At 45.0% G+C, this 23,357-nt stretch overlaps 1 protein-coding gene across 1 annotated transcript in view; it reads right to left on the bottom strand.

Annotated features, from left to right (window-relative positions):
- The window catches only part of DRC1 (dynein regulatory complex subunit 1), a 38,447-nt gene extending 15,747 nt beyond the window's left edge, over positions 1-22,700 (bottom strand). The window contains exons 1-8 of the mRNA XM_005895698.3: positions 22,477-22,700; positions 19,747-19,834; positions 14,582-14,694; positions 11,154-11,337; positions 10,030-10,167; positions 8,908-8,994; positions 8,195-8,317; positions 193-332 (exon numbers count right to left, since the gene is read on the bottom strand). Coding sequence (XP_005895760.1) covers positions 193-332; positions 8,195-8,317; positions 8,908-8,994; positions 10,030-10,167; positions 11,154-11,337; positions 14,582-14,694; positions 19,747-19,834; positions 22,477-22,631 — 1,028 coding nt within the window. The 5' untranslated portion in view covers positions 22,632-22,700. The remainder of the gene's footprint in view (positions 1-192; positions 333-8,194; positions 8,318-8,907; positions 8,995-10,029; positions 10,168-11,153; positions 11,338-14,581; positions 14,695-19,746; positions 19,835-22,476) is intronic.
- Between the last annotated feature and the right edge of the window lie 657 nt (positions 22,701-23,357).

The following is a 23,357-nucleotide window of genomic DNA, read 5'->3' as shown; positions in this document are numbered from 1 at the left end:
GGACCCCAGGATCAAACCCGTGTCTCTTATCTCCTGCTTTGACAGGCAGGTTCTTTACCACTAGCACCACCTGGGAAGCCCTAAGAATTAGTTACACTTCTAACAATTTCTACTCCTACAAAAGAGTACATACCCATCCCTCTTTTCAGTAGAGAAAGGCCCAGAAGAAAGACACTCTGCATGCGAGCTTACCGGTTGATCTTCCTCTTCTGCTGGGACTTAATCACTGTGCTTTCTTCGTCTCTCTTCTTCAGCACCTGGAAGTTGTACTCCAGCTTCTCTTGGTTTAGCTGATAAGTTGCTTTCATTTGCTGAAGCTGTTGCTCAAGAATCTAAAGTTTTTAAAAAAATAATTCTAATTGGTCCTGGTACAATTTATTACACCAGAGGGTCCCTAGTCATTTGTTCTGAAGTCATATCGGAGGAACCTTAGGAACAAGTGTCTCTACCTGAATTCTTAGAAAATTTATCATTAGAGGCAAATTAAAGGTCTGGACAATGGCTCAGATGGTAAAGAATCTGCCTGCAATGCGGGAGATCTGGGTTCGATCCCTGGGTTGAGAAGATCCCTGGAGAGCATGGCAACCCACTCCAGTATTCTTGCCTAGAGAATCCCCATGGACAGAGGAGCCTGGCAGGCTACAGTCCATAGGGTTGTCAAAGGACAAGACTGATCAACTAAGCACACAATGGCACATAATATTTTTATATTATAATTTACCATATGTGAAATATTTATCATATACCATGATGTTTTATTATTTCCTTATAGTATATACATTTATACATGTACAAATACATTTATGTTGCTTTGATAATCTTCAATATTATAAAATAATGGCGGGAAGTACTGCATGTAAAATATTGGGAGTATTTTACTTTCTTACAGTAGATTCTCAGAAGTCAGGTTCAAAGGTTCTCAGTAAATTGATTCCCACAATTTATGGTTCACACTCCACTGACTGTGGGCAAGTACCCAACTTGCCACCTGTCAGCGCTTAGCACCATGCAGGGCAGGCCTGGCCCTTGGGGCAGGGGGCCTGGGGCAGAGCAGGGAGCTGCCTGGAGCCACACCCCACTCTTGCTGAGCATGCTTAAAGTTTCATTTAGAAATTTCTGACTTGACAGTATCCCAACGAGCCTATAGAAGATGCTGAAGGCACAGCTTCATCTCAAATGCAATTACCCAGGGTGGTTCCAGCCTGAGCCACTGCTCTGGGCCCTGCAACCTTCTAGGGATGGCTGTGTGCTATGTCCACTGGGGGAAGAGATTCTCAGCAATTCTTCCGGCAAAGTCATGATGATTCATGCCACTGTGCTCCAATCATAACCATTTCTGCTGCTTCAAATGGGACCAGCCCTGAACACTGGGGAGGCCACTGTTCAGCACAGCTGGCACAGAAGTCCAATAGAAAAGTTTTTTGTTGGATGGTGACAATCTGAGAGAGTGTGAACACTCACAGAGAAGGAGGGTCTCCAGAGCTGCTCTGGATTTCGGACGATCATGAGCGAGCTCCAGGCTTTGCTGGGATCGAGGCATTGGGAAGCCCCATGACCCTTAGCATCTGGGTGTCTGCTCTAACCGTGTCCATGGACCTCCTTTGCAATGAGCCCCTGTCACTAAGACAGCATTTGCCAAACTTATTGGGCCATAGAATGCTGGGGGCCAGAGTGAGGCACTCAGCCCGTGGCAAAGGTCATGAGGAAGGAGGCTCGACATACGCAAAGGCGGGATCGAGCCTCAGGAGTCCCTCTGGAAATCCTCGAGCATCTACCCCCATAACCAGAGCCTGCCTACTTTACTACTTTGTGCTCACCTACACCTCTGACTTTAAGGGGGGCTGTCCCCCACCACCTCTTTCGGAGAAGGAGTTAACTTAGACCTCCAGTTAATAAAAACTCCTGGGCGTGACAAGAGTGTTTTAACCTACAAACTCCTCTGAAGGTTCTCTAGCCTGCCTGACAGGCTTGTCCGGCCACATGTGATCGCTCACAGCCTCCCAACCGTGAGAGGCACGAGATGCTTTAAACCTTCTAAAAACAGGTTCCTTAGAAAAGTTAGAAAACCATTAGTATAAGTATAGTGGGCTGATTAGAAATTGTATTGGTGAAGGGTTTTTCATTTGTTGAGCCAATGTTTGTTGCTAAGTCTCCACATCCCCTGCCCTTATACACATTAATGAATATATAGAAGAAATAAGTATTAACCTTTGATATTAATCACGTTAGACCTTAGGCTAAGTAAATTCTTTCCTTAACTAAAACCCACTACACCCTCACCCTATAGGAATGTAACTTTATTTGGGTGGCGTCTGTTTTAAGAATAATCACCCCTGGAGAAATAAGTGTCCTGGTTGACTGACCACTGTCACAAGGAGAGGATCATAAATTGTCAGCAGGCCCCCTGGCCAGAAGATGATGTAACACCCCTAAGACCTCTGTATACATTTGTATGAAGCACCTGACTTTGATAAAAGTCAGGACTGCTGACCCCGCGTGACTTTTGCATAACATCTCAGTGTATAAAAGTAGACCATGGAAAATAAAGAATTGGGATCAGTTTCTCGAAATACTGGTCTCCCCATGTCGTTCTCTCACTCTGGCTGAGTCTCCATCTGGAGCGTGGAACCCGCCATGCTTACTAATTATGCCTGGGCTTCTAAGATCCGACCAGGGAGGCCTCAGTGTCTCCTCTCCTTCAGGAGAACGGAAGGACGCCTGCGGCCTACGTAAGTGGTGCAAACTTCTTGTCTTGAAGTTTTATTGGTCTCCCACGTAAACCAAGCTACTCAGCCTCTTTTCTCCACTGAATTTTCCTACTGAGCTATCCTCATTCTATTACTCTTTACATCTCTAATTAATATCTAATTGAAGCTATTGTATCCTGATCCTCGCCGATGCCATCCCCGCTTTGAATACCCTGGATCAGCTGGGGCTGGACCTCGGCAATAGAACAATTTTTATATTTATAACACAGGAAGAGCACGTAAGTTATAAATGCGAGCCCTACCATATGAATTCTCCTGTGAATTTCATTCTGAAAGGCAGATTATTACATAATAATCATTATGTAAATATTTTTCCTACATAATACATCTTCAAAGGAAAAAAATACCACTGGCACCATTTTTTTGTTGTTGGTTTTGTGAAACCATCATCAATATTTCACCTAGTTGAACACAGCTTACAAAACTCTGAACAAAAGTAATTAGGCCATGTCTTTTTCTTTGTGACCTGAAAGAACTTAGCACCACACACTAACCAACTGAGCTAACCGGCCAGTGGATGTGACCTGAAAACAGACCTTAAATCTAAGTCAGTTTTATGGGCAAAAATATATATATAATAGTAATAGTCTGTCACTGGATCATTTTAATTTACAGTCTTTTGCTTGTGCGTGCAGTTGAATATTTATTAGCCAATTTTATTTCCTCTTGTTGAAAAGATCTACTCCTGCTTTTTGTTAATATTCTTTGGGAACTAGGGCTTTCCTAGTGGCTCAAATAGTAAAGAATCTGCCTGTAATATGGGAGACCCAGACTGGATCCCTAGGTCAGGAAAGATACCCTGGAGAAGGGAATGGCTACCCACTCCAATATTCTTGCCTGGAGAACTGTCTGTGCTTATTATTCAATTATCCAAAGATATTTTTGCAAAGCTGTATCCTGTGTTTCTATATAGACTAATGGCAAAACATCATGTTTAGTTTGGAAGAATCATTTATAAAGATTATAATTTAACCTGTCACCAAAATCCTTCAGTGTTCCAAGGACTGTGGGTGTGGATCACCGTCCTCTTCTCTTTCTCCTGAGTCAGGAGGAGGAGCAAGGGAGCTCCTTTCTGAAGCCAACTCCTGCCCCAGGCTGATACTGGTAGCCAACATCGCCCCAGCAGAACAGAAATTTAGTACAGCCTTTCCCTCTGGCCTTCTCAGCTGGGCACCTTTATCACTGATAAAGAGACACCACTGGGCCTCTTTATCACTGATCTCAACCTGTGGGGGTGGAGGGGGCCCCAGGGATTCTGTTAGGAATTACAGATTCCACATTCCAAACTCTTGCTTACCCTTTTCTTCCCTGTCACCCACTCTTAAAAAAAAAAAAAAAAATTGGCCTTTGTGGCCATTAAAAACAAATATGAACTTATCGTTTTTTAGAATTTTTATTTTATTTATCTGTTTATTTTTGACCCAGCTGGGTCTTTGCTGCTGTGTGGGGTTTTCTCTAGTTCCGGAGAGTAGGGGCTGCTCTCTAACCGTGGTGTGGGCTTCTCCTGTTGCTGAGCGAGGGCTCTAGGGCACTCGGGCTTCAGTAGTTGTGGCTCTCGGGCTCGAGAGCACAGGCTCAATAATTGTGGCACATGGGCTTAGTTGCTCCTTGGCACCTGGGACCTTCCCGGACCAGGGACTGAACTCATGTCTCCTGCAGTGGCATTTTTATCCACTGAGCCACTGGGGAAGCCCTCATTCACTCTCTTAAACTACTTATACTATTCACGGCCTTGCTTTCTAACTCAAAGGATTGTAAAGTCCTAGAGGACAGAAACTGTATCTTATTTGTTTTCATGCTTTGCACCAGGTAAGTTCACAATACTTGTTAAGTAAATAACTTGTATTTAATTTTTGTGATTAATATTCTGGCATTAAAGTTGTACTAAACCATTTTCCAATTTTAAATGAGCACGTAAGGCCTAAAAATAAAAGTTGCTTCCTACATCAAGAACTAAGTGTTCCTAGCACTTTTATTTTGGAGTGGTGGGTATCGGTGGTTAAATTGTTGAGTATATAATGTTTATAGGTTTCTCTTTGTTCATTGTTAATATGACCTTTCTAGTAGTAAGAACTTAAAAGTATACCTTCTTATTTTTACTTCTTGTACCTATCAAGCCAAACCTATAGGTACTGGATCTTCTATATTTTGGGGGTTTGCAAAAAAAATTGGTTCTATATTTTAGAAATGATACAGTGCAAAGAATTAGTGTTAGGAAGTGAGCTGCATGCCATATCTTTCTGACAAAAATTGATGCTATCTGACTTTACTATCATGACTACAGCTCAGAGGCACTATGATAAAATTCAATCTACTAAAATATTCCACATATTGCAATATGGGTAATCCATGATTCAACTACCTTTTCTCAGTTCAAGGGTAAAATGTGGTAAAGTATAGTCATTCTGACACAGGGAAGAACTGTTACACCGATGAACTGCACGCAGGTTCTCATTCTGAGAGTCTCCATCTGTCTGTCTCCCAAATACCCACACCTCACCACTAGTCAATCCAGACAGTGTGAGCCAGGACAGCCAGGTCTCCTGGGCTACCTGCCTCTCTGCTCCTCACCTCCCTAGTCTTATCTCTTAACCTCTATAATCTCCTCATGTCCCATGTCCTTCTTGGCTTCATTCATGTCCTTCAATAACTTCTTGACTTCATTCAAGCATTTGAACATTGAATTAAGAACATGAGGTTCCAAGCCTACAACTGAACAGCAATAAGTTACTCAGTTAGGAAATGGGGAAAGAACCTGAATAGACATATCTCCAAAGAAGACATGAAGATGACTAATGGGCACATGAAAAGATGCTCAACATCACTAATCATCAGGGAACGGCAAATCAGAACCACAAAGAGATATCACTTCACACCTATTAGGATGGTTGTTATCAAAAGACAAAGGACAGCAAGCATTGGCAAGGGTCTGGAGAAAAGAGAATCCTTCTACAGTTAGCAGGAATGCAAACTGGTACAGCCACTATGGAAACAATATGGCGGTTTCTCAAAAAATGAAAAACAGGGTTACTATTTGATCAGGTAATATTAATATGTAACCTGAAAATTTGAAATCTGGAACTCGAAGAGGTATCTGCACTCCCACATTCATTGCAGCATTATTCACTTCAGTCAAGATATAGAAACAATCTAAATATCTGATGATGGACTAATAGATTTTTAAAAGGTTCCCTGGTGGCTCAGACAGTAAAGAATTCACCTGCAATGTAGGAGACTGAGGTTCGAAGCTGAGCTGGGAAGATTTCCCCAGAGAAGGGAATGACTACCCACTCCAGTATTCTTGCCTGGAAAATCTCCATGGACAGAGGAGCCTGGCAGGCTACAGTCCATGGGGTCGAAAAGCGTTGGACATGACTGAGCAACTAACACTATATACATACAATGGCATATTATTCAGCTTTTAAAAAAAGGAAATCCTGCCATTTGCAACAATAGAAATGGACATGCAGGACATTACGCTAAGTGAAATAAGCCAAATACAGAAAGACAAATACTGCATGATCTCACTTACATGTGAGATCTAAAATAATTAAAAAGAAGCAGAGAGGAGAATTTGCAATGAGGGGCTGTCAAGGGCTGGAGGCAGAGAAGGCAATGGCACCCCACTCCAGTACTCTTGCCTGGAAAATCCCATGGACGGAGGAGCCTGGTAGGCTGCAGTCCATGGGGTTGCGAAGAGTTGGACACGACTGAGCGACTTCACTTTCACTTTTCACTTTCATGCATTGGAGAAGGAAATGGCAACCCACTCCAGTGTTCTTGCCTGGAGAATCCCAGGGACGGGGGAGCCTGGTGGGCTGCCGTCTGTGGGGTCGCACAGAGTCGGACACGACTGAAGCGACTTAGCAGTAGCAGTAGCAAGGGCCGGAGGAGGGGAAGATGAGAAGGTACTAGTCAAAATGTTACAAAGTTTCATTGTACAAGGTGAATAAGTCCTGGAAATATAAAGTACAACCAAGAGCTCATGATTAACAATACTGCATACTTAAAAATTTGCTAAGAGGGTAGATCTTTATTAAAGGTCTTTACTGCAAAAAGAAAAACAAAACAACAAAAAAGAATGTGAGGTTCCATTATTTCACTGTTAGAGACCAGTATGTACTTCTATCATGTAAATAATCATAGAACCAAGATAACTTCAGAAAACTTAACTATAGCTATTTTCATCAACAGTGTAATGTGTACAGCCCACAGAAGCCACACTGCTTTTTCACAAAAGTCTACCGTTCCTTGTAAGTAACTCTCAGCTCCCTGACATTAATATTAAGAAAGGCTCAAGAAAATTCTCAAGACTGGAAAAATATTTTTAGTCTAATAGGATTTTTTTTTTTTTGTAATGTTTAGGTCCACGGCAGTGAAAGTGCTGAGTCCTAACCACTAGACTGCCAGGGAATTCCCTAATAGGGTTTTTTAATTTAATCTCATTATAGAAAGCTACAAGAGGAGTTAAGAACTGAAATCCTACCAAAGGCTATGTGGAAAAACTGTAACATGGTTTTCTAGATGAAGACTGAAATGAACAGAACATGCTTGAATGTTAAGATGCAACCATGTTACATCTAAATATAATTAGGGATAATTTTTTTTAACCGATGTTGAAACACAGAATCCTAGGTTTGTACAGAACTTTAGAAACCAGAAAATCTAACCCCCTTCCCACTGCAGGAATCCTTCTTCTCCACTGAAGACAGACACAGTCATTCAGCCTCTGAATACTTTATGACATAAAAGGGCTCTGTTCTGTGGGATGACCCTTTTCTGTGTTAGACAGTTCCAACCATGAGGCAGTTCTTTCTGATGGTGAGTCAGAATCTGCCTTACTGCTATGTTCAACCAGCATCAGGAGGCTGTTTGGAATACTGGGAAAGACAGAGGTTACCAAGGCACACAGAACTGGGTTTGAATCCAGGGCTTACCATTTACCAGATAAATAAACAGCCTTGTCTCTGAGCCTCAATTTCATGGCATATAAAATGACGCTAGTGATTTCTCCCCTTCGAGTTACTACAAGGATTATAGTTACTATAAGGAAACTGTGTGTTAAGTGCCTGGAGTATGGTAGGCACCCATCACATGGTGGCCACCCTACCATTACCTGACCCTAGAGATATTTTCCCTCCACCTGGCAAAAATGCACAATTCTCTCAATGATCCCTCACATGCCATGGTTTCCAGACTCCTTCAGCATCTTGGCAGTTTTCCACTGGTTTTTAACAGAAAGAATTCCTCCACATGTTTCTTGTAAATAAGCTCCTTCAGATATGATCACTGAGAGCACATAATGAGTAAGTATTGGTTGGATGGACTAGCTCTAGAATATTATGGGTGGTAGCTAAGGTTGAGACATTCACAGGTGCTCCGTCTGCCAAGCCGCCCAGACACCCTGGTGGAGAAACAAGTCACACCTGCACGTCCTGCTCCAGCTTGATCTTGATCGTGTTGTACTCTTCGCAGTCCCAGATCCTCTGCTTGTTGAGCTGTTTCTCATAGTCCTCCACTTTCTTGATGCGGTTCATCAGATATTCCAGCTAAAGGCACAGGGAGACAAGGGGAAGGACGGGCCCCATCCCTGTTCTAACTCTGAGGGGAGTCTCTCTGCTCTCAGAACCCCTGTGCCCCAAGGCTTTGAACTCGAAGGCCATGGCTTACATTGCTTAACAGGGTCCTGACTCTATAGACTCTAAGAGTGCAGACCCTGCCATCAGACATTTGTATTTCTAAGAAAAAAAAAAAAATCTAATGGATTTTGGTCATATTATTTCTTTGTTCTTTACGTCTCTGAAATAAATTGATAATCTCACATCCTTTAGAATATGTCTTAAAACAGTTTCTAGGGCCACAAATACCCATGGCTGGGGGAGATACCCAGGACACAAAGGCAAGAGCGGCAGGACCAGTGAAACCAGAGGGCTACACACGTGGTACCAACCACCACCACCACAAGAGGGGCCGCCCACGGGCCCTGCTGCCGACCGGGCAGTCGCAGTCAGGATGTGCAGCTCCAGCAGTCTTCCCCAAGGTAGAAAAGCTGGCAAATTCAGCCTCAGCAGGAGCCACCCCAGACTCTACGAATCACCACTGACACCCCCTCCGCCTCCCCCACGGGCCACTCCCTGACCTCTTTGGCGTTGTGAGCCTGTAAGGCCCGCTCCCATTTCTTCTTATTGCTGGTCAGCAGCTCCTGTCTCTCCACCTCAAATGCTTTCTGCGACCAGAAAGAAAAAGGGCTCTTGTGTCTGCTTTCATCAGGCAGGTCCCACAGCATCAAAGAGCGCTCAGACAGCAGCAGCAGCAGCATCGCATCTCCACCCACACAAAGTCGAACCCAAATGCAGACTTGTCAGGTTTCATTCACCCAAAGCACCGTGGAAGGAGCTGCATGGGGATTATTACAAAGCCTACGCTTCACAAGGATTGTGAGAGGAAGTGTGCCAGCCGTCCTATGTCCAGTGGGGGACGGCCAGGGCCTAGAAGTCACAGGGCCAACCCTGGCTTGTATTCCACTGGGACTCGAGTGAGAGCATCACAGTGGCTGGGGTTTCCATGAAGCAAAGGCAGCATGGAGCTCACAGAAAGGGGGTGGAGAGGGGTGGATGGGAATGCAGAGATAAGTCTGTGCTAATCCAAAGAGAGAGGCCCCCGCCTCTTGGCTCTCTTCCATATTTGGAAAGGCCTGTCTGGATGTCAGTCCTTAACATTTCAGGCCAGTCCAGAGTACAGGCTCCTGGATTCTGCTTGGCACGCCCCTTTCCCCTCCCCACATCCCTGACTGTCATAAATACGTAGGATAAGTGGCTCAAAACCGCCTGATGTTCTGGAACACTGATCTCCCTCCTCTACTCCTCTTACTTTACCCTGTTTTATCTTCTTTCCAAGCGCTTATCACCGCCTGTCAAATTACATACATAGTAATCTATCTGTCTACTGTGTAGCTGCCTCTGCTAGAATACAGGTCCCACCCAGGACTTTGTCCCTGGTTGTTGCCTGGCCCCTGGCACAGCGCTTGCCATTTAGTAGACACTTGCATATTTGTTGGAGGAGGGAACGTATGAACACGCAAATGAATGAAACCCTAGAGCAGAGACCTCAGTGAGAGCAGTGAGATGGAGCAATGACAGCAGTCTAGGGCCCTCCCTGGGTGGTTAGGACAAGCCAGCCTGCCCCCCAGGGGCCTCCTCCCAGGGCCTCCTGCCGTGGGCCTCCTCCCAGACCAGGGGGCAGCTCTCTCACACACCATTACCTCGATATTTTGGAGCTCCTGGCGAAAGGTTTTCATCACATTCTTCACCTGCTCTTCCATCCTCTCCAGGAGCAGGCAGATGTCATCTGACTGTTTCTTCAAATCCTTCACGTACTGGTCATCTTTCATTTTTAACTCCTAGAGAAGAGCACATCAAAGGTTGGTCACCAACTGAGACAGAAGCCAGAGGCTGCCAGCCCCCCACCCCCAGACCACCCTCAGACCCCTCCCATCAGCTCACGCACCAGAAAATACAGCCGCACAGAGGCAAAGTGCTGGATAGGCTTCTTCCTCACCTATCCAGGGAGAAGCACGGGTGTTTGGAGCCCATAGGCTCAGCTCAGGGCAAAGCCTCAACGAGAAGCCCAGGATCAAACCTCGAAAGGACTACTTGCTGCACATCTCCCTGCAGGCTCCCAGAAAACCCGGTGGCTCCTGCCGAGCAACGAATGTCCATGTTCTAACATGGGCACACATCTACTACAGACTGTTCCATTCCTTAACTAAGCACAGAAAGCCTGAAACGGCATTTACTACAACAGGACATCTTTCTCTTAGGCAGCCAATGATTCTAAAATGACTACAGAACTTTTTCTTCCGGTTAAAAGGATATTGCCTGAGGGACTTCCCTGGTGGTCCAATGGCCAAGAACTCACCTTGCAAGGCAGGAGACACTGGTTCGATTCCACATGCTACCAAGCAACTAAGCTTGCACACCACAACTAAAGAGCCTGTGTGCCCCAACTGACACAGCCAAACAATAAATATATACTTTTTTAAAAACAATAATCTTTAAAAAAAAAAAAAAGTGTATAGCGTGAAACAACAAGGTCCTACTGTAGAGCACAGGAACTATATTCAATATATCCTGTGATAAACCGTAATGGAAAAGAATATGAATAAGAATGTGTATCTATGTATAACTGAGTCACTTTGCTGTACAGCCGTAATTAACACAACATAGTAATTCAACCATACTTTGACTAAAAATATTTTTAAGTGTATTGCCCAAGCTGTACCACATTCTTGGTAACGAAGTAAGGCCTCTGCCTTTCTCCATTCAGGAAAAGCACGCATTCCCCCAGCTCCATCCCCTGTGGCGGGACCCAGGGCCAGGCTCTTGCCTGCTGTAACTCGCTGATCAGCTTGTTCTTATCTTCGATCAGCCCTGCGCAGTGCACCTGCTGGGCATTGAGCATTTCCCACAGCTCCTGAGGGATTCTCCGCTGCTTGCCTTCCTCCCACTTGACGGTGATCTCATCAAATTTGTCCTGGCTGGTCTTGACCTCGTTCTCCAGCTTTTCAAGTCTGCAAATATATAAACAAACCAGTTCTGGAGGCTGCTTTCCAAGAGTATGGGCTGATTCTCTAGGATCTGGAAAACAGGCCAGGGTACCAAGCCCTTAGAACCACTGCAAACCAAACCAGACTCTAAGAAATCTTCTTTTAGTTTAAAGCTTGACTGTAAACAACAGGCCAAGTAAACAAAGTGACCCAGGACAAAAATGGATCAGCATTAAAGCTGTACAAACACACACAGTTCGAGAGTCAACTGGTCATATCCTCTGAGTAAGACGGTGACTCTTGATCACAAACAGTTGACCACAAGTCCCATAGCTTGTGTTCAAATCCTGATTTTGCTACTGGCTCTCAACTTCAGGCAAGTTGCTTAACCTCTGCAGGCCCCATTTTTCTCAGCTGTAGAATAGAGAGGGCGGAAGTATCTACCTTCTTGTGACTGTTGTCAGGATTAAACATGATTTCCAGCACAGGAGTCACTTAACAAATGGCACTCCTATTATTATCTTTTAATAATAGTGGAACATACAAAAAGGAAAATACCACCATTAGCAATGAAAAATAGGAGTGGTCTCCCAGAATTTCAAAAATGCCAAAGAAACCATGTGATGGAGCACACCAAGGAAGGGACTGGATAGAAGGAGGCATTAGGGCTGAGATGTGAGGCCCCTTCTGACCAGGACATGTGCCTGCAACACTCTCCCAACTTCAGTAACCGGTTCTTCTATGAGATCGTCCCCAAACAAGAATGAAAACTCCCTTAATGAAAAGAATTACAACATAAATATCTCATGATCCCTTCTCTCCTTCCCACCTTCTAAGCTAGGGCATGGAGGACATCTTATCATTCCATTAACTTTTTTTTTTTTCCAAAACATGAGTAACAGCTGTCGGATTACATTTCCAAAACCCACATTTATCTTACAGCCGCTACCCACAACCTTCCATTTCTCCTCAGGGGCTTCAAGAGAAGCCCAACTCCTCAACGGGGCCCTCAGGGCCTTTCCACAGTCACCCTGCTGGAGATCAGTCAGTTCAGTCCCCAGGCCTTGACAGGCAGTGGGAAATTTCAAGAATAAATTATATCAGGCTTCCCTGGTGGCTCAGGGAAGTGGTAAAGAATCTGCCTGCCAACACAGGGGACACAGGTTTGACCTCTGGTCTGAGAAGATCCCACATGACGTGGGACAACTAAGCCCATGAGTTGCAACTACTGGAGCCCGCGTGCCTAGAGCCCATGCTCCACAAGAGAAACCACCGCAAGGAGAAGGCAGTGCACCGCATGAAGAGCAGCCCCTGCTCCCCACAACTAGCAACAAAGACCCAACACAACCAAAAATAAATAAATGAATAAACAAATCCAAAAAAAAAAAAGAATAAATGATATCTTAGTGACAGTGGTAAAGCTGCTAATGGAGAGAACTACTCCAATACTTTGGCCACCTGATGCAAAGAGCTGACTCACTGGAAAAGACCCTCATGCTGGGAAAGACTGAGGGCAGGAGGAGAAGGGGACGACAGAGGATGAGATGGTTGGATGGCATCAACAACTCAATGGAGATGAGTTTGGGTAAACTCCGGGAGTTGGTGATGGACAGGGAGGCCTGGCATGCTGCAGTCCATGGGGCTGCAAAGAGTCGGACACCACTGAGTGACTGAACTGAACTGAACTGAACTTATGTAGAGCCAATGAAAATATTGTTGTGAAAATCGCACTGTGTATGTACCTGCTGAGAGAAGCAAGATGGCCCTGTGGGCTGCTTTTGTAATTGGACTATAGGTAAGGAATTCATTGAAGAACAAGCCAAAGAAGAGCTTACTTGAGGACCTCTGATCCTGATATTATCAGTCCTCTGTGTGCAAACCAAGGAAGCGGAATCCTACTAAGCAGCTTCTGTCTCCCTGTCAAGGAAGCTGAACCCTGGGAGGTAGGTGTGCCAACCACCCACCTGCTGAGGCCTGGAGCTGAGGGTTGGCCACAGAAGAGTTTCCATCATCCCCCGACCCTCTATACTTGCAGTTGTGGACTCCTTAACATGCTGCTTAACATTCTTTAACATGCTGCTACATTTGTACACAGCCTTCATGGGTCTGGTTTTTATGATTAAATGTCCGACTCTTTGTGGCCACATGGACTGTAGCCTACAGGCTCCTCTGTCCATGGGATTTTCCAGGCAAGAATACTGGAGTGGGTTGCCATTTCCTTCTCCAAGGAATCTTCCCAACCCAGGGATCAAACCCGGGTCTCCTGTATTGCAGGCAGATGCTTTACCCTCTAAGCCACCAGGGAAGTCCTAGTTTAAACCCAGAACAACTTAATCTACCTTCTCAACCCCATCCTTTTCTTCCACCACCCCTATACATCCCTCACTTTTATGCCATTCCCAAGCATCATACAATCTCATGCCTCTGTACAAATTGTTACTAATATGCCCACTCCTTGGTTCCTCCAACTCCTATTCTTCCCTTATGGCCCACCTCAAATATCACTTTGCCTGAAAAGTTTTCTCTAATCTCTCCAGGGAAAATTAAAGGTCACCTTATACTGTTTCCATAACTCTTATACACAACTTTGTCATGTAATGTACTGTGTGTGCTCAGTTGTGTCTGATTCTTTGAGACCCCAAAGATTGCAGCCTGCTAGGCTCCTCCGTCCATGGGATTCTCCAGGCAAGAATACTGGAGTGGGGTGTCATATCCTACTCCAGGGGATCTTCCTGACCCAGGGATCAAACCCACATCTCTCACGTCTCCTGTACTGGGAGGTGGATTCTTTACCACTGCGCCACACGGGAAGCCCATACATACCTTTGTAACGTGTGCTAGTCGCTCCGTCAGTTCTGACTCTTTGTGATCTCATGAACTGTAGCCCGCCAGGCTCCTCTGTCCATGGATTTCTCCAGGCAAGAATACTGGAGTGGGTAACCATTCCCTTTATTTTAACGCAAATCATGGTGGGGTGGAGGTTGCACATCTATCTCAACCAGACTATGAACAACAAGAGCAGAGGCCATGTCCACTCCTCTTTGTATCCACCAGGCTTGGAACACATTAGAAAGGTAACACTTAAGGAAGGAGGAGGGAAGCAATGAAGGAGGGGGAGAGGGAGGGAGGAGCAGAGGGAAGGGGGACTCTAAAAGGGCATGAAGTGGATCCTTCTAGACCAGGTTTGATAAAGAACTGGGAGAATTTGGGGACCCAGAGAAGAGACACTTCACATCCCCCAGGCTGCAGAGCCCAGGAGGTTCCTCACCTCTGACGCTTGATCTCTTCTTCCTCGACTCGCCTGTGGATCTCTCTGATATCTGCAGCTACCTGGATATTTGTCACCAACTCAGTGCCACAGAGCAGCAGTTTAGCCAGTTTCTGAAACCAAATAAGAATTTATAAAGCTAGAAACACTTGCACAACTGTCTGTAGCTGTGCGATCCAAGCAAGCAGGAATTAAAAGCTGCTTGATGACTTATAACCAACCTAGATAGCATATTCAAAAGCAGAGACATTACTTTGCCAACAAAGGTCCGTCTAGTCAAGGCTATGGTTTTTCCTGTGGTCATGTATGGATGTGAGAGTTGGACTGTGAAGAAGGCTGAGCGCCGAAGAATTGATGCTTTTGAACTGTGGTGTTGGAGAAGACTCTTGAGGGTCCCTTGGACTGCAAGGAGATCCAACCAGTCCATTCTGAAGGAGATCAGCCCTGGGATTTCTTTGGAAGGAATGATGCTGAAGCTGAAACTCCAGTACTTTGGCCACCTCATGCGAAGAGTTGACTCATTGGAAAAGACTCTGATGCTGGAAGGGATTGGGGGCAGGAGGAGAAGGGGACGCCAGAGGATGAGATGGCTGGATGGCATCACTGACTCGATGCACATGAGTCTGAGTGAACTCCGGGAGTTGGTGATGGACAGGGAGGCCTGGCGTGCTGCGATTCATGGGGTTTCGAAGAGTCGGACACGACTGAGCGACTGATCTGATCTGATCTGATGACTTTTAAGAGTAGAAGCTACTTAGCAACCCGTTTCCATCAGGACACTCATGAAGTGATGTTACAGCTTTTGATCTACAAGCATTCTGCACTTCTGGATGTACTTCAGTTTAGTCTCACTAGAGAAGGGACCAGCCCACCAGGACGAGGGCATGCCCTCTGGGCACATCTCGGCACTTTCTCCAACAGGCCTCTGAGTGATTGACACTGCCAGGGTCCTTTCTAAGAATCTCAGTTGGGGAGGTGAGACATATAATAATAATAGTTGTGCTGCAATGTCCATTTCCCCCCTCTCCTTTTAATAACAGAACACCCATTTTAGCTGGGCATTTGACCTCTCCAAAAAGATACACCTCCCAATATCCCTTGCAGCTAGAATGCACATGAGCAGCAGTGCCTGTGCCACTTCTGAATGGTGCCTTGAAGGGGAAGCTGTGCCCTCTCCTGCCCCCTTTTTCTCTATCTCCCAGGCTGGCACGTGATGCTAAGTATGTCATGGTCAGCAGACAGAGGCAACCTAAGGAAGGTCGGAAGGAGCTTAGGTTCCCAACCTCGAGGAACCCCCATATCAGCCCTGGACTATGTCCACTCTGAGCTATTAAATGAACCAGAGAAATAAGCTTCTATCTTGTTTAAGCTAATGTTATGTGGGACCTTTGGCTAGAGGTGTTCTAACACAGGCGACTCCTGTAATTGACTGCATGACCCCGCCCTCAAAGGCTACTGGAACCCCACTTCTAAATTCCTCTTTGTAAAGTTCACACTCAGCATCTTCACTCCTGACCTTTCGGTGATGTCTTGATTTCAAGATAATACATCCTCTCAACAAAAAGTTCAGGTATCCTCAGGTTATGTCTGAGTTTTTCCAAGTCTGTTCTGGAACTTAAAAATTTTCCAACTCTCAGATCATTTCTGAATGAGGAACCCATAAATTTCTCTCCTCTGAGGAGTCACTGAAATGATCAGAGACTCTATTTCCTCTCTCTCTTCTATGGAAATTTTGAAATGTGGCTTTAATGAATACATAACTGAACTTTAACCCAGATTTCCAGGGTGCTTCAGACTTTTTTAAACAGCTCCAGCCTTATCACTTGTGCCAAATGGTTTTAAATGCATAAGGAAGTATCAACTTTCCTGTAGTTTTGAGCAATTTTCTATTTTCTACTCAGATAATGTGAACATCAGAAATATCTGAATCAAGTATTTAAGATCCAAAGTAAAACTGCAAACATTGCCGTCACCAACAGATTAATAGACACATCCTAACATTTTTGAGACCCCGGGTAAGAGTGTAAATGAAGGTCCACATATCACATACCTAAATATTTAAAAATTATAATTCAGTGTAATAAGCCATTAAACACATTGTGTCTTCCTACCTTGGCACCTTCATAACAGAAGTCCTGGTTTGAATTCATAGTATGACTCGGAGCTCAACTCAGAACTTGGTGGCTAAGGGGTAGACAGTATCAGCCCCCAGCCTAGAGCCCAGCCCCTGTGCACCAGCCTGGAGCCCAGGCCATTCTCTTCATACTCCCAGCTCTGCATCCTGCACCATGAAGGGCATCAGACGCCGGCACGTGAATTTCTCAGACCACACGTGGGAGCTCTATTAAACCCTTTGGCCATCCCTAAGCAGAACAAAACCTAGGAAGTGGCTGATGCAGGCCTTGAAAGTGGGCTCAGAACCATTTGGACACGGAATTTGGAGTTCTGTGCTCTAATGGGAGCACTTGGGCTCTGAATAAACTTGAGGCAAGTCTACTTGAGGGGACGCATCTGGAGGAGGGCCAGAACAGGACACAGGACTCTCCTCATTACCACTTTTATTCAATGGGCTAGAAGCATATCTAGTGCAGCAAAGCAAGAAAAACAAGTTTTTAAGTATCAAAATTGAACAGGAAAAGATAAAACTGTCATTTTCAGATGATACGATTATATGTTAAAAAAAGAACCCACAGGTTAACTATGAAAATTAACAAGTGAATTTGACCACGCTGCTGGCTATCAGGTCAATATGTCAAAACCAATTATACTTTTACATATCAACAACAAACAATTAAACCTCGACAAAAAGTGTAAAACATTGCTAAGTGATAATAAGAATATTTATATGCAAAAGAAGGGTATTTTATACTCATGGGTTGCAAATCTATATTGGTAAGATATTAATTATTTCCCAAATTGATCTGTACTTTCAACCTGATCTCAATTAAAATCCCAGCAGGTTTTCTGGTGGAAATTGAGAAAATAATTCTAAAATTTATGTGGAAATACAAAGGGTCAAGAACAGCCAAGATAACTCTGAAGAATCACAAAGCTGGAGGACTTACTCTAGGGTATCAAGGGCTGACATTTGGCTACAGTAATTAAAATAATGTGGAAGTGGCACAAAGATGGACAAATGACTAACAGAACAGAAAATCTAGAAACAAACACACGTGTATGATCACCTCGTTTGCAGCAAAGGTGCATTGCAATGCAGAGGGGAAAGAATGATCTTCTCTTTAAATGGTGCTGGGTTAATTAAAGATCTATTTAGAAAACAATGAACCTGGGGCCCTACTTTTACACCACACACAAAAAATGGATTCCAGACAGATTATAGAGCAAATGTAAACAAACAGTTGAACAATGAACTGTCTAAAGACAAAGCATGGAAGAATATTTTTATAAACTTGGAGTTGACCAAGGCAATGGCACCCCACTCCAGTACTCTTGCCTGGAAAATCCCATGGACAGAGGAGCCTGGTAGGCTGCAGTCCATGGGGTCGCTAAGAGTCGGACACGACTGAGCGACTTCACTTTCACTTTTCACTTTCATGCATTGGAGAAGGAAATGGCAACCCACTCCAGTGTTCTTGCCTGGAGAATCCCAGGGACGGTGGAGCCTGATGGGCTGCGGTCTATGGGGTCACACAGAGTTGGACACGACTGAAGCGACTTAGCAGCAGCAAACAGGAAACAAAAAGAATTACCATTTTTTAAAAAATTATCGATAAGGTACAGGGTCAAGGGCAGTGGCCCCTCCTGCCCAGGTCTTGGAGAAGAACTAGTTGTTAATACCTTGATATTGAAAAAGGTAGCATTTTCTTTATAAACTGAAATGTATAAATGTTCTTTATACTCCTCAACGCCAACATGCATGTGTGCTCTGTCATACCCAACTCTTTTGCGATCCCATGGTCAGGGCCCTGCCAGGCTCCTCTCATCATGGAATTTTCCAGGCAAGAATACTGGAGTGGGTTACCATTTCCTACTCAGTGCTAACACTCTTCACGATTTAAGTCCTAAGTGAAAGCAACATAGAAAAGCTGCTAATAAAAACAATATTCTCTCTCTGGTTTTACACTCAACTTTAGAGTGCTCAGGATGAACAGTATTTTCAAGATTATATCAGTATCAACTAAAAGAGTATTTTCAGGATTATATACAATATTCCTTTTGTCCTACACAGAAATGCTCAGAGATCATCCAGCTTTAGATAAAGTACCCTAAGTCCAAAGGGATGATGTGACATCTACTTCACAGTTATCAACAGATCTGGAACAAATACCCATAAGAGTTCAATATTCTTTCCACTACAACAAAACATCTTATCCTTGACCCAGGACAGTCCAGGTAATTCAGTTGTTTCTAGATATCTCTAGGCTCTATAATCAGACACAACTGAGTGACTGAACTGAAATGAGGTTCCGTAATACTATTTCAGTAATTTGAATACTTTCTCTCAGTAACTGCATTTCAATTCCAGAAATGATCTCTTCTCCTCCCCACTTTTAGAAATCCCATCTATCTTTCTAAGACCCAGCTCCAATCCTAGTTTCTCCTTAGAACCTTCCCTGACCAGGCTGGCTGGGTGAGCTCTTTTCCATGCAATTAATTAATTAAATGTGGCACTGTGCCAGTTGACGCTCCCTGCTTTGAACTACTGTTTATCCCTCCTGCACCTCTTGCTTCAAGTCCTTTATTACCTGTTTCAGGAGCCCTGTCATCACCATGGGACAGCGATCAAAGACTTTCTTTTAGTGTTCACTGGGTACAAGTTTGGCCCTACTCCACAGCCACAAAGAGGCCTTCGCTCATCTAGAACCTAACAGTTCCACTGGGGACACCACATGCACACACATTTGGAAAGTCCAACAAGGCAGAAAATTGTCTATAGTGAAATAAATGAATGGTACAGACGAGAACGGTTCCATGTGTGACTTCAAAGAGTTTGACCTGTTCGCGGATGACATCATGAAGAAGTTGGGCCGTGAGACAGTTTTAAAGTCTGGGAACCAAGACTGAGGAGACGGGAAGAGGGAAGGGAGAGGACAGGAGGGAAGAAGAGGGGAGGGGCGGGGCGTGGCATTGCCGCATCAAAGGCCCAGCACAGAAAGAGTGAAGCCTACTGGACTGGTGGGACCCATTTATACCCCATTTCCTACCAGTCTGCTTTCTTCTTTCTGTTTGTAGCTCTTGCTTTGATCTTCCTCACTCTCCTTCTTCCCATCTAAATATTCTCCAAGAGCTTCCCTGGGATGGAAAAAATGTAGAGAAAATGAAGTTTAAATTCTAGGAAGTAAAATCTTTCACTCTTTTTTTCCTAACTTTGGTTTTTGTTTTGTTTTGTTTTGTTTTTAAATCTTTCTGCCAAGCTGTGCATGGCCTGGGGGATTTAAATTTAAATTTAAAATTTTCATAGTGTATTTCACCATATACAAAAATATATTCCATAGGGATAAAAATTCGAATACTAAAAAGAACACAATCCAGGATTTCCTTGGTGGTCCAGTGGCTAAGACTCTGAGTTTCCAATGCAGGGGGTGCCTGTAGGATCTTAGCTCGCTCCCCATGGAACCTGCCTCCCCTGCATTGGAAGGGCAGAGAATTTTTTACCCCTACCCCCACCACCCGAGGGGCATGTGGGATCTTTGTTCCTCCAAACCATTCCCTAAAGAGCAACAAGGGTGATCTTAACATGCTTAGAAAGTTGAGAAATTCTCACACTAGGTTGTTGGCCTGTGGGTAAGAGCTATAGCCATATGGAAGGTCAAATGGACACTCCAAAACTGCACCCAAGTGCATAAAAAACAATACTGTAGACCAGGGCTATGGCAGGGATTAGCATCACCCTTAGGGATCTCAAGGACTTCCCAGGTGGCTCAGTGGTAAAGAACCTGCCTGCCAATGCAGGAGACGCAGGAGACGTGGATTCAATCCCTGGGTTGAGAAGATCCCCTGGAGAAGGAAATGGCAATCCATTTCAGTATTCTTGCCTGGGAAATTTCATGGACAGAGATGCCTTGTGGGCTACAGTCCACAGCGTCACAAAGAGTTGGACATGAGTGAGCGATTGAGCACACAATACAATTAGGGATCTCACAGATGTGGGAGTGGTGGTGCCTATCAAATCTCCATTTAATTAACTGGTCAGGTCCCTGAAAAAACTGGATGGATGGAGCCAAGAAAATGATTGTCAATTACTGCAAGCTCAAGAAAGCAGCAGTCCTAATCGCAGCTGCCTTGCAGGTCCTTGCTTGAGCATATGAGTGTGGCCTTAGGTACCTGGAATGTGGCCACTGATTGAGCCAAATACGCTATTTCTACCTCAGTCAGGAAAAAGGATTAGGAAGTTTATATCGAGGAGGAACAGATAATACACACTCATACAGCCCTTGTACTTGCAGGGCCATGTCAATGCCCCTGAGCTGACAAACTAGAGTCTGGATAGATCAGGACCACTTGGATATCCCACAGAGAATCACATTGATCTGTTATCTCAGGGCTGGCAAACTTTGGCCGATGCGGCAAATCTGATTCATTTGCTTTTGTATGGCTCAGGAGTGAAGAATGATTTTTTTACATTTTCAAATGGTTTTTTTTTTAAAGATCAAGATGAATAGGCAGAGCACAGGGGATTTTTAGGACAGTGAAACTCTTCAGTACAATACTGTGATGGTAGATACATGCCATTATATATTTATCAAGATCCAACTGTTGTAACCAATGTACCATTCTGGTGAAGAATATTGATAGTGGAGGAGGTTATACATGTGTAGGGTGTGTGTTAGTCACTCAGTCGGGTGTGACTCTTTGTGACCCCATGGACTGTAGCCCACCAGGTCCTCTGTCCATGGGATTCTCCAGGCAAGAATCCTGGAGTGGGTTGCCATTTCCTTCTCTAGGGGATCTTCCCAACCCAGGGATCAAATCCAGGTCTCCCACATTGCAGTCAGATTCTTTACCATCTGAGCCACCAGGGAAGCTTCATACATGTGTGGAAGTAGGGGGTAAATGGGAAACCTCTGTAGTTTCCACTCAATTCTTCTGTGAAACTAAAACTGCTATAAAATATGAAGTGTATCAATTTAGAAAAAAAGATCTAAAGATGAAGAATATTCTGTGACACATTAACATTATATGAAATGCAAATTTCAGTGTCCTTAAGTAAAGTTTTTGTTGGAACACAGCCACATCTCTTTAGGGCCCTTGTGTCCAAAGGCCGGCAGACAACAAGAGAAGCACCGTCTTGGCAAGGCAGCTGACCCTGACCAGCAGGACGAGATATAAGTGCTGTTACACAGGGCGGGTGTTCAGGCGGTCACGGGTTCACGCAAACTCCCCTCGGTCCCCCTTCTTAAGACAGGCCACAAAGTCTGTGAGTGGACGCGGGTGGCAACCCCAGCCTGAGAATGGTATGGTTATCAGCCTCAGACCCTGCAGGAAAAGGGTTTTGTGTCACACAACCAGTTAAGCCACTGAGACCAACAGAAGTGATAGCCGAGGTCTGCTCTGTAACCCCTTGTGGAAGGAAGGCAGGCTGGGAGGCAAGGAAGAAAGAAAGACCTCGGAGGACAGGTCATGAAGCCCCAACATCTTCAGGTACGGCCCACAGTGCCTGGCGCAGCAGGCTCTCCGTGAACGTGCTGGAGGGATTCCTTTTCCATCTTTCACTTTACTAAGTGTATCCAGTGCTTTAATATCACATACTTTATTTGGACCTTCTGGTAGAAAAGTTTTCTATCTCATCAAGAAGCAAGACCAGCTCACACGTAGGGCACGCGAGCCCCTCACTGCAGGGGCTCCGGCGTGGAGAAGCCACCACCTCATTCCAGCACTTGGGTCACCCGCACCCTGGGCGCTCCTCGGAAGAACGCGTCCAAACCCTGACTCACCGCCTCCGAGCTTCCAGGCGCGCCGCGATGCGCAGGCGCCGGGCCTGGATCCGCTCCTGAGGATTATCAGAATGTATGGAGGGTCCGAGAATTGGGGGGGCTAAATGTTCCTCCTCCTTCTCCTCCAGGACCCCCAAGGATCCCGGCGGATTCATGGCAGGTGCCTTCCGCCCCCCGGGCAGCCCTGCCTGGACCACCTTGGGACTACAGCTTGGTTACTAACAACCAAGCTGTTGCCAGGGAAATGCAGTCACCTGACCCGCAGCTGGCGTGGTTGCGCGCGCAGCCACTAAGGCCGGGCGCACTGGTGTACATAGCGCTGTTATCTCAGTTTGGGGCTTTATTCCTCCTTGCCGCAATTACGGTGAGGACTGTATTGAATCCCCCATTAAGGCTCAGGTGGTATTAACAGGGGCTGGAAGACTTCAGAACTGAACCAAGTTGTGATTCATCACTTACCGACCCTATGATTAATTCTTCATCCATCAAATAAAAAATCCTCAAAATCACCATATTCATCTAATGTAATTCAATGTCTACTCTATGCCAATCACTGTGCTAGCTCCGAGGATCCAAGGGTTGTCCTTTCCTCGATGGAGGGGGTAGAATAATAGGTTCACTCAGAAATTCTGAACTAAAGTACATTGCACCCACCTGCCTGTCATCCATTCTTTTTTAAAATTAATGTATATAACTTTATTTTTGGCTGTGCTGGGTCTTCTTTGCAGCAGGGGTTTTTCTCTAGTTGCCACGAGTGGGAGCTACTCCTTGTTGCAGTGCATGGGCTTCTCATTTCGGAGCAAGGGCTCTGAGGCACAAGGGCTTTGGTGGTTGCCGCCCCTGGGTGCAGTAGTTACAATCTCCAGGCTCCAGAGCACAGG

This window comes from Bos mutus, chromosome 11 (genome assembly GCF_027580195.1).
Source record: "Bos mutus isolate GX-2022 chromosome 11, NWIPB_WYAK_1.1, whole genome shotgun sequence".
NCBI classification, from domain to species: Eukaryota; Metazoa; Chordata; class Mammalia; order Artiodactyla; family Bovidae; genus Bos; species Bos mutus.
Note: the sequence above shows the minus strand (reverse complement) of the source record. Positions and strands in the feature narration are given on the sequence as shown.